This window comes from Syngnathus scovelli, chromosome 12 (assembly GCF_024217435.2).
Source record: "Syngnathus scovelli strain Florida chromosome 12, RoL_Ssco_1.2, whole genome shotgun sequence".
Lineage (NCBI taxonomy): Eukaryota > Metazoa > Chordata > Actinopteri > Syngnathiformes > Syngnathidae > Syngnathus > Syngnathus scovelli.
Genome location: NC_090858.1, coordinates 1,977,996 through 1,990,277, shown reverse-complemented (window position 1 = coordinate 1,990,277; position 12,282 = coordinate 1,977,996). Strand labels below are relative to the sequence as shown.

Genomic DNA, 12,282 nt, shown 5'->3' with positions numbered 1-12,282 from the left:
AGTCTGCAGAGGGCCACTGCAATTAAGTAGAAATATACGCAGTGCAGTGGTTGGCATTTAAAAAAATATTTACAAACGTATTCTAGATAATAATAATTCTAATCATTCTAGAATAATGTACATGCATGTTATGGCGTTACTTTTTTTTAAAAAATCATTATTTGTGTTATTGCCCCCCCCCCCCTACGAAAATCGAGATACGTATATGTGCCTGCGACATTTAACAAAAAATAATTGAGGTAGAACTGACAGCAACGTGCTATTTGGTTGAGACCAGTTTTTTTCCACCACTGCACCTTCGTTGTAGCTACGTTTTTGTAACACGTTTCTATGGTTACTGTTTTTATGACATCATATTATGGCGTGTGTGTTTGTGTGTGCGTGTGTTTATTGCTTTTCTCCCTTTCAATTGCATGCGCAATCCTCAAGAAAAAAAACCCGTTATTCAGATATAATTGTTTTATCGATTAATAAATAGTCATTCTTAGTTAAATATTTCCGTCGTCCTTTAATGTAATGAAAGGAAAATATATTTTAGACAATATTTAAATATATTCAGAAACGAAAAAAAATCCTTAGTGTTATTCATATGAAAACATTGAAATTTTAAGAAGATACATCGACATTTAGAAGGTTCGTCTCACCGTTTATCTTTTTCCTAAACCTACTTCAACCTATCATTTATGCAAAATTATTGAGCACAATTATATAAACGAAATCAAAGGAAACAAATGACCTCCTTGCATGTTATTTAAATGTTGCGCCCAGAAAGATTGGATTTTGGCTCTTCAATCTGGATTGTCCAGTGTTATTTTTTTTCGTGGGCTCGCTGGCTGTCAGAAACACGACTCGCGTCTTGGAAGCTAAAGACGGCATGGTATCAACAAGCCCCTTCCCCCCCAACACCAAAGACACCCATTGCCAATAAACACAACATAGGGCAGTTCAGGTCGTAAAGGGACTTTTAAACACAGTATTTGAACGCGGATACTGTTGCACACAAGGGTCACTTTTGACCCGAGTTGGCCTTATAAAAATTGTGGATCTACCAGATTGTAATGTATAACTTCCGATATTTTCAAAATCTATTACAATTTTGTCTGACTTCAATAAATAGATAAATAATGCTTATCAGTGTTTTACTGAGAAAAAGGAAAATGGAGATGCAGCCGCCCACGCAGGTTTGTAATTGCCACAAGATGGCAGCAAAGCACCTTTTTTCTATTAGAGAAGGCTACGCCCTAACGAAATGAAGTTTCCCCCTTCAACATATTTCCCTGGGTACAAAATTATTATAGCGCAATAGCAGTATAGTTTGCATAGCAGACATTGCTGTGGCCTGGGTGGAAAAAGACCGTTTTATGGAAATAATGGAGAATGAAGAGGTTGGAGCTTAAGTCTTGAGAGATTTTCTGCCACGTTAAATTTAGGTTCCACTTGCACTGCAGTTATGAAATAAACATTCCAATAAGACAATATGGCCTATTATTTTCTACACATTCATGGTGCCTTCTATAATATCAAGCCCTTTAAGTGCAGAATAGTGTTGAATTACTTTTCAAATCAATGTCAGTTAATGGAAAAAACCAAGAGTGACCCAATTTATTCCAGTATTGAATAAAAGAAGACCTTTATCGACATATTCAACATCTTTAACCATCCATCAGCTAGCCAATATCGAGCTAGTAAATACATACAGCGCATCTAAATGGCAGAATAATATTTGATTGACATCACATGTTGATTATTGCCCATCACTATACAAAAACAAACGTGAACAAAAACGGTCAAATAAAAGTAAATAATTTCAGGGGGATAAACCGCTAATAAATAGCATCTCTTCTGTTATTTGTCACTTCCAAGATGAATACCTCAAACAAGCATCCATCACTCTTGCAAGACAACAGCACCACCTAGCGAAAAAAGTATCCAACTACAAAACACACGTGAAGCCACAAACTGTTTAACCCAATTTTTACGTTTTACTTTTCTTTGTCTTGATGTTGGAACCTAAAAGAGATTTGCTCCGGAATTAAATTTTAAAAAGTCATCTTTTCTCCCCTCATTTAGTTTGGAAATAACCGTCATCTATTAGAGCGTAGTCGTCCTCGTTTACTGCGTGAATGATAGCGCAAAGTAGAACCAGGGGCAACTTTTCATTATACGAGCAATAACTTCATCGTTACATACTTTCTATTTAATTTCTACGGCACTTTAACAGCCCCCGCGCCGCGTTGCTATTAATGCACACTCGTATTCTCTGTCTGTGTTCGTGTGTTTTTTCTTATACACTTTTACGAGACCATCTAAAAATGTAATTCACACTTCTGTTAGCACTACAAGGTTGAAGGGAGTGCTTTTGCACTTGTTATTTTTTATTTTAGGTTTTATCTACATCGATTTTCAGTATTAGAGCCCGACATGACAGTCACGGAAAATTGATTTTAATTATTCAATAATAATAATTATTGTATATTTGTAAATACAAAAAAACACTAGTTAAAATAATGAAATTATTATTTCAATTTAAGAGGGAAATCCATATATATTTAAACATAAACGTGTAATAAGAGTTAAGGGAAAATGAAACTAAATAGACCTTTAAAAACAAAAAAGTGCGCATAAAAACTCGCATGCAGGAAAACAAAATGTATTAAAAATGAAAGACACACTATAATGAAAAATGGTAGGACATAAAGTGAAAATAAAATGGTAGTTGACAGTTGCGACTTTAAATGCTGAAATTACAAATGTAAATTTGAGGGTAATAGGGAAATAAATATTTTTATAGAAATAAGAAAAGAAATATTTAAAAGAAATATTTTTCAAAGAATTTTTTCAATGGAAAGAAAAAACGAAATGTGAAATCGTAGGATCATGCAACTTGCACTTGCAAAAAAACAAAACAAAATCGATGTATAATTAAAAGATCCAATACAAAAAAAAGATAGATCACCCATACGTGCAACTAAAAAATTTAGCAAATAAACAAAAACAATGCAATTCTAAAAAAGGGAAATCGGGTTGAAGTATCGATTCGAATACGTATTTTGTCGTTTCCAGTCACCGACGAGCTCGCCCTACTGTGCACGAGCAAACAAACACGCAATACTTTCATTTCATTTCATTCTCATTCTTTTCGGGTTGCTGTGCTTGGCTTCCTGGCTCGTTTTGTGGTCTGGCGCTTTTGCACCAAGGTTCGAGTCCGTCAGCTCCCCCCACCACGTCAGACAATGACTTTAACATTTCGAGGTGCAGTCGAGGCAGGAAAAGGATGTCCAATAAAACCATATAGTCACCGAGACTGTCTGGCTTTAATTACTTTATGGCTTTTTCTTGTTCTCTCTCTCGCTGTCCCTCTTTTGAAAGAAAACCCACGTCTTTTCTATATATGCGTGCGTGTGTGTGTGTGTGTGTACGATGGTAGAGTAGTGGGGGGGAAAGTCACGTTTATTCTCCAAATGCATGCTGTTGCTTTATGACCCTGCAGGAGGATGCGCTTTATATGGCGGCCATAAACGAGAGGCGCGCAGTGAGGAGCTAGGAGGCTGCACATATTTTGCCAAAACAAGCAAGGAGACCAAAGTGCATATATACACCAACCATATATAGGCCACATTACACAAATACACACCCACTATATATACGGTACAGCTCAGAAGAAAAGAAAGAGACCAAAAAGAACCACGCTGGAGCTGTAATTTGACATTTCTTTGTCATTTCTACCAATAAATGTACATAGCATGATTTATAATTACAGTCTATTGTCAAGAAAATCAAAGTGATCATTTTGCAGTGGTTTCTTCCCCCCCTTCCCCCAGCATAAAAAAAAATCAATGTAGCTTACAGAGCTTTTTCAAACAGAAAAAATAAACGTGAAAATACCCCCCCACCATGAAATTGTAGGCTAATATCAAATCATTAAAAATAAAAAGACTCATAATGCATATGATATGCTCGATTGAGGTTGTAGAGGGCATTTTATTTCATAATTGTTCAAAAGAGTGTGTGGGGAGGGGCAGACATGACATCTGGGCTCCAGTTGTGTGGCGGACATTCCACGGAACGCTCACACACTGTGGGCTGTATTGAGTTGTTGAGTGTGTCCAAAAGGATAAAAAAAAGAAGCAGCAACATTCACATTTGTGTTGTGTGAGCTGACACCTAGCAACCACAAATGTTTGTGCACGCCTGTATGTGTGACTAACAAAAAAAATATACAATGATGCCTATTGAATTCTACATGCAGTTTATAAAAAAAAAACAAAAAAAAACATTTTTGATTGAATAGTCACAACAACTTCTTCGCTGTCAAAGGGCTTATTAGAAACTATGCGGCCGCAGGGAGTCGATTCAAAACAAACAGTTTACTTGTCAATAACTGTTTGGTCTGCTTGTGGTTTGGCCCAAAGTAAAGACTGCGGTCAGTGGTATGAAAACGATATTTTTTTGTGAATTTCATAATGAGTAAGAGTAACAATGTCAACACACCAACAAAGCAATAACACTTGATATCGTTTAGCTTAGGCTAGCATGGTAGGCCTCGTGGTTAGCACATCTGTCTCACAGTTCCTGCCTTTGCATCAGTGAAGACTCGAAATTTCCCATTGGTGTAAATTGTTTTTCGAATTGTGCCCTGCAATTAGCCGGTGATTATGTTTCGTATAGATTTACAGTCTACTCGCTAATGTGCAGTATACTGGGAAACGCCAACTCTATGCTACATGCTAACGCTAAACAAACGGAGTGAGGTTACTTATTTGCATTTGTGTCAAAGAATGTTTTTTTTTTGGGCTTGTTTATACAATCGTACCTTTTGTGTTTACAAAAACAACACAGCAGCGGTTAGCTTGCGTGACAAAGACTGCTCCCTCGTTACGCATGTTTGAGTCACATGCTAACTGTCACATTATGTACGCATGTCACTTGACTGTTATAAAATGGTGTATACAACAATTTCACATTGGATACAACCCATGATGTCGACGCGCCATATTAAAAGTGATGCCACTGTGTCCCCGTAGCGATTATTTCACATTTAACACAGAGAATGAAAACAACGATGGTTTTAAAAGCACATTTCTCGTAACAAATCAAACCAAATATGGAGACTTAGTGCCTTCTTGTCTCTAAACCAAACAATAACCAGCCATGCAAATGTCACCCAATTTAACATAAGATACTCAATATTTACAGAATCCACTTTTAGATAAGAATTTGCAACAATCATTTTAATTTTACGCAATTATGTGTCTCTGTTTTTGTGAGGTGTGAGTGTGTTTTGGTTGCTCTTTCAGTGAGGTTTTATGTGTTGACATAAATCATCTTTACTGTACATTTCGGGTCATGCCAAGTCATGAGATCACTCGTGGGGTGTGTCAGAGGGCGATTTAGTCGAAAATTGCACACAAAAAGTCCGGGATGTCTTACGAGAGCGTGACTACGCCTGTGTATGCAAAATTGAACTTCTTTATATTTTACATAATACGTTAAGTTTTTCACCTAAACACAATACTACAAAAATTTTGGGGGGGAGGGGGTGACGCGTAATGAGATTTTTTTTTTAGGAAGTTATCAGAAAACTTCAGCCCTAGATGAATAATCTGTGCAAAAAGTGATCTTCAACATGGTGCTCTATTAGTTGACATTAAGTTTCTACTAATTACAATACTTCACATACATAAAAAACGGGAGAGGGGAGGGGGGGGGGGGTTGCATGTCACAATGAAAATTTAGTAGGACATGATAAAAAAAATCTATCTGGATCCAAAACCATTGGATTGGATTTTGATGTATCCGGTACCAGATGATTTAATTTCGTGCAACCACTTGACGAAATGAAATTGACTAAATTCAATCAATAAAAACAGTTTTCAGTGCCGTTCCAATGATATTTGACAGTATTTGGGAGGCATAACATTTGTAACGTAGGATTTCTACAGATTACGAATCGATGCGTTATTTTACAAACATAATTCAGTCTGTAGTGCCAATAGTTTAGTCATAAATAATACACAAATAACCACAGAAATTATGTTCATAAATGGACTACTACTTCCAGCAACATATAGCTGTTCAACAAAATTCCTTTTTGCACAAAATCCTACTAAATTTTCACAAGAACATGCTGACAGGGGAATCGAGGCAAAAGCTTGCCATCAAATTGTCCGTTATATTTGATAGTATTTTGCCACAATTTTAGTACTTAAAGCATAAAATTTCCATCACTTTCCAAAAGACACGACTACAAATTGCACAAAATCGGACTCAAAAATGTGAAGTTTCGTCACAGTTTCGGAGCGTACCACATTCTTTCACCGTATTTTAAAAGTGGTTAGGGTTCATTAGTTGTTCATTTTTCAAGTTATCGCTATCAAAAAATGTTGAATTGCAGCTATTATTTTTGTACCAACTCCAACTAAATTCTTGCAATATGCCAACAAGGGGCGGCAAAAAATATAATTTGCATTTTCATGTGTGTCAAATTGTGGTCATTTTAGTTTGTAATATTTTTGTTAGATTCCACAAATATGGCCAAAGTGCTGCAAAAAAAAAAAAAGAACGTTAAATAACATTCTGACATAATTTGGTAGCATTTCGTATTATTTCTTGACTTTGACCGTGAAATTTCATTGGCCATATTTTTCGAGAACTTCAGGCACATTATTACAAGAATCTAATTGGCAACGGTACAAAAAGTGTGTCCAGAGCAACCACACCATAAAATCATCCGACAGAAATATTTGACCACGATTTCAAAGTGATTAGGGTACATTTTCATAACATCTGTTAACACACATTATCAAGTTTCCCCTTCCAAAAATGTCACTTTGCCGATAACTTAGAATATTTTTTGGGGTAGAAAATCCTACTAAATTCTCACAAGACCATGCCGACAAGTGGGGACAGAAGCAAAAAATATATTTTGCATTCATGTGGACTTAACTGTGTCACAGTGTGGACGTCTTTGTCGTTCAGTTTATAATTTTATTATTACTTAAAAGTCCCGTAACGTCCATTCAGCGAGGCTTGAGGAGAAGCACCCAAAAATGTCCATTTTTTTTTTTTTTTTTTAGATGTCCACAAGCTTATGTTACACTTGCCCCTCCCCCCCACCCATTCCGCCCCATCCCAACCTATTCATTGATGCTCCTCCTTTCCCGGATCATCAGCTTCTTCATCTTCATGCGTCGGTTCTGGAACCAGATTTTCACCTGCCGCTCGGTCAGGTTCAAGAGTCTGGCCACCTCCAGGCGCCGGTCCCGAGTCAGGTACATATTGTAGAGGAACTCCTTCTCCAGCTCTAGGGTCTGGTGCTTGGTGTAGGGGCAGCGCTTCTTGCGGGTGGACTTGGCGTGGATCCAGCTTGCAGACGGGTTCTCTGTGGCGGAAAAAAGAAGTTTGTGAATAGTTTTAAACTTAAAATTCAATTTTTGGAGCACATTAGTCATATTTGAGCACTCTTCCCATACATACATATGAACTGAATGTAAATATTAGTCTGCCCCCTGGTGGCCATTTAAAAAAATATACATTCAATGGAGTTGCAGTGTAATATTTTTATTACAAATCATTCCAACTTGCACCGGGAGGTTTGATGAGAAGCGCCCAAAGAATTTTGAGATGTATACGAACCTACGTTCCACCCTCGTCTCCCTTATCGCATTCTATCCTATTTATTGACACTCCTAAAATGAGGTTCACCCCAAAACAATCCCGGGAAGACATTTTATGACTGTGAGGCTATTGGGCTCCTTGCAGATCAGGCCATGATGATGTTTTTATCTATTTCTTTTGCTATTCTCAACTACTCTCTCTGCTTCCCCAATCCAAAATATCTAATCAGGTTTTGTAAGGAGTGCAGTTATAAATCCCATTTTGGCAGCACTGGGGCATTGGTTGTTAAAAAAAAAAAATCATCCAGATATCCCAAGCTGCCCGTTTTATTGGGCTCTCTCCTCGGAGACGCTGGGGTTAAAAAATACGGCCGGTGCTGGACCTGCAGGCGCACCGAGCAACAAGTATAAATGAGGCTCGTGTTTCACACTCTTGCCACTAAGCAGCTCGCAGCTATTTTTAAAGCTTCTTTATTTTTATTATTTAGCACTACGATGACCTGGAAAATTCCCCCTGACCTGCCTGACTTTTCACACTTTTTGAACAGCATTGTGTCATGACCGAATCTGTAAGAGCTAAACGGCAAAATTGCCGTCATTCTGTTTTATTTTGTTGTCATTTCCATCCATCTGTTTATACAGTATTAGGATAATCTGGAAAATTCTCAATCAAATCAAATCACTTTTCATTATTTATGTATTTATTTATTTATTTTCTTAAGAGATGACATAGGAAATTCTCACCGACAGACATGACACACGCACACACACACGCACACTGACTGGTTGCATGCATTAAAATCACATTGTGCCAACATAAATAATGCACAAAATGAATTCATAGTTGATGAAATCTGACTTTGATGTCTGCAACCGATGTCCATATTATTTTTTTTTAAATTTAAGTCCAACACACTCTCTTTTTAGTGTTGTGCTATAGAGAATTCTCACCTCCCAGCTTCACTTTCCACATTTTTCCTCACACAACCACACCTATAGCAGTACTTTATACACAATTCCTGTTCTAGCATTATTGCGTTCATTAAGATTTGTTTTTATTCCTTGCAAGGACTCGTTGACCCTCATTTTGCACCCACACAAAAATACATTTCTTTACAGTAAAATTGTAGACAATCACAGATGACCTGTTGTGTTTTATTCACTTATTTTATTCATATGACGCATGACGTATACTTGAGTACACTTATTTATCAATTATAATTGGATTCTTTTTTTATGTACCATGTATTTGTGGGGGAAGTTATATATATATTTATTTATTTATTTAGTCAGCCAATAGCCAACAGTCCTTTGATTCTCTCGCCACACCTCCTATGACATATTCCTGCAGCTATTATATCGTTTTATAGTTAAAATATTCAAACGTAATATCGGGACACTTCATTGGGTATTATGCCTTTTAAAGGTAGTAATGCTCACTTGTGATGTTTATTTCAAAATTGCGGTGCAGGGACTGTTTCTAATATCCTATCACTCTTTAGTGGTGAAATCACGCAACCGCAATTTATGGAACAGCTCTCCTAATAGTTTGACTCATTATTCCAACTTGTTCGTGGGTGCACGATTGTGCATGCTGCTGCTGGGGTTGCGCAGGTGTCCCTATTGTAGTGTCCGTCAAGTGCATACGGCCTTGTAAACACACCGGTGCGGCGGCGCACATGGTGCGAAACGTGCTAAATAACAGCAAAAGTCGCTCCAATTATTTTAATGGACAATAAAGTTTTATACATTGTCGTCGAGGCTTGGAGGACGTTTATAGGCCAATAAAAGTCTCTCACACACTTACTTACATATGGCCACATTCCTGCACACACACACACTTGCATACAGACACACGTGCACACGCACACAGCGTCTGGTTCTGGACGTGCATGTTTACCTGGGTCAGGCTGCACAGGTCGGCCTTTCCTCCTGTCATCCTCATCGTCGTCGTCCTCCTCTTCCTTTTTGGGCTCCGGCTTCCGGCGGAGCTCCTCGGCCGTCCCCAGGCGCTCGAGCACCACCTCTCCCGGGCTGGCAAAACTCGAGTCCCCGGGACTTCCGCGCGACCGAGTCGGCGAGCTGTCTGGTTTCACCGCCTCGTACCTCGAGCTCGGGTTCGAGGGGCAGCCCTGCGCCTGGGGCAGGCAGGCGGCGAATGTGCCCTCCGCGGTGGGGCCGGGGCCCTCCCAGCAGCGGACGAAGCGGCCCTCCGCGGCCGGGGCGAGGTGCTCGGTGTAGTAAGGGGACTGCTGCGGCTGGAGATGCGGAGGCTGCTGGTGGTGGTGGCCGAGGAGGTGGTGCGGGTGGAAAAGTCCCGTGATGGACGCGCCCGGGGCGGCCTGCAGCGGCGGGGAGGACGGCGACGACGCCGAAGGGGGGTTCGTCCACGGGGAGAAGCCATTCAAGCCGCTTTGCTTGTTGGGAAAGTGGGCAAAATCCGGAATGTGCGAGCCGGGCGTCCCCTCCTCTTCCTCCGCGCCGCGGGATGGCTTTGCGCAGCCGGCCGTCGACGCCTGCAAGCCTGCCGGGAGGAAATGTGCACCGTACGGCTCCTCAGTCTGCAGCCCCATCATGGAATAATAATTTGTTAGCGACATGTTTATTTTATTATTTCAATAAAAAAGACACTTAAAGGCGACTGTAAAACCTTAGATGGGTCAGTATAGTGGCTTCCATCCTCCCCTAAAATGGTAGTAATTTTTTTCCTGCCCTTACCTTCTCCTCAGCCGCCTATTGGTTATGGCGCCGATCACATGGTCGCACTGTATTTACCCAGCAGCGCAAATAAATCAAATCATTCTTTTGTGCTCGCAAATGTGATAGGAGGCCCGCGCAATGCCAGATGGACGTGCGTATTGCACACACGCAGACACACAAAAACCACTTTTACAGGCTGAATGAAATAGCAGAGCCGTTTACAAGCACGGTAACGAGGATCTGTGTGTGTGTGTGTGTGCGTGCGCGCGCGCGCGTGTGCGCGTTACGTCTGCTTCCACTGTCTTTTTATGACTAGAAATATGAATGAACGAGCACCGCTGTTGACCACTTGTACACGTTTGCATGGTTAAGATCTGCAAATGAAACTTAATTGCTTTATGCACTTTGTAAACGTGCAGTACAAGCAAAAAAAAAAAAACCTAATTATTTCTTTCTCTTTTCTATGCAAAGCTCCAGTGTTATCTTGTAAAAGTAAAATCTAAAAATGAAAATAAAAACAAAACATTCACAACGGATAGGATACAACAGTATTTATCAATGGGTTAATTTCTCCCAAAATCTTTTCACGTTGGTGACAAAAATATTTTTTTTGGGGGGGGGGGGTAATATTTTAAAATAATAGTAATATTTTAAAATACAGTCCATAAATGAAATATAGAGAAGCATGCAAACTAATAAATGCAAGATTGTCATTTATTTTAATTGGCAATAAATATTAATGTTCCACAGTTATATAAAGCATGCATCAATTGAATTGCATATTGTATATGAAATAGCTATGCACTCAGGATTCAGATTATTTTTATAAATCTATAATAATTACAATAAAAAATCAGATATAGCTTGCAACTATGCTGTTATTCCACATTCTACTCTGTAGTATAAACAATTGCTATTCGAGATATTAAAAAATAAGTATCGTAATACACAGTATATGAATAGATAATTCAGATTTCTTCTCTTCATAGCACATACATTATAACAGGCTAGCGCCACCTATTGGCTGGATGAATTGAAATTGTACAGTGAGGCCTTCATTTGTCCCATGCGCGTTTCCCTCTATGAAATCTCATTCACTAAGCTTAATTATTATGTATTGGCACTAAACAAACATTTGAATGTGAGCCATCCCCCTGGAATTGAAGTACTGCTGCAGCTACATTTCACCAATCAGGTTACTACATGAAGTTTTCCATCTGCAGACTTGTGGGGGGGGAGAAAAAAAAAATAAAAACAGTGAGCCGCTTGCATGCAGCCAACACTTGAGCACGGCCATATTTCACCTCCTAAAATGTCTTCGCTGCTTTATCGGCCTAGAATAAACCCCCGGCAGCAGGTCTGGGATTAAAGAGAGAAAGGCATGAATCAGCTCCTAAAATGTCATTTAGCTCTTCGCTCATAGTTAGTGGCTGCGCCTTGCCTGGTGCAGCCTTCGGAGGTTTGTGCCTGCCTCTAGGGGGCGCTCTCTCCTAGCAACCTCAATCTTGCCCTCACATCACCACAGAAGAAGTGTTAAGAGTTGTTTTGGAAATTCTCAGTGTTATTCTTACGTGTAACACTAAGATATGTGAACGTATCAATTCAATCCAAATGCATTGTATAACATTGAAAACATGAAACGCTAGCAATTGTGTTAATGAAGCTTTTAGCTACAGTTTAAAATTTGAAAAAAAATCCACATAACTTTGCCTTATGAATGACAGCTAGCATAATGCTAACACATTGCAAAACACTATAGACTCACTCTTGAAACTAGCATCGATGCTATGGTAGTTTTAAACCTTTAAATCAATATATTATATATTAGCAGTTGTAGATTTGACTCCAATAGTTGACAGATTTCCATAAAACCTCACATATGATGATATCACTCATATCACCACAGTGCACATTTTACACATAAAAGAACTCATACATGGCACCGACCCAATTTGCATAATTGCAT

At 39.1% G+C, this 12,282-nt stretch overlaps 1 protein-coding gene across 1 annotated transcript; it reads right to left on the bottom strand.

Annotated features, from left to right (window-relative positions):
- Positions 1-7,129: 7,129 nt before the first annotated feature.
- Positions 7,130-10,510, bottom strand: LOC125978523 (homeobox protein Hox-D9b-like). The gene is made up of 2 exons (XM_049735940.2): positions 9,517-10,510; positions 7,130-7,381 (listed from the first exon to the last, which is right to left on the bottom strand). Exons 1-2 carry the CDS (start codon positions 10,214-10,216, stop codon positions 7,137-7,139), a joined length of 945 nt encoding a protein of 314 aa, XP_049591897.1. The 5' UTR covers positions 10,217-10,510; the 3' UTR covers positions 7,130-7,136.
- Positions 10,511-12,282: the final 1,772 nt, after the last annotated feature.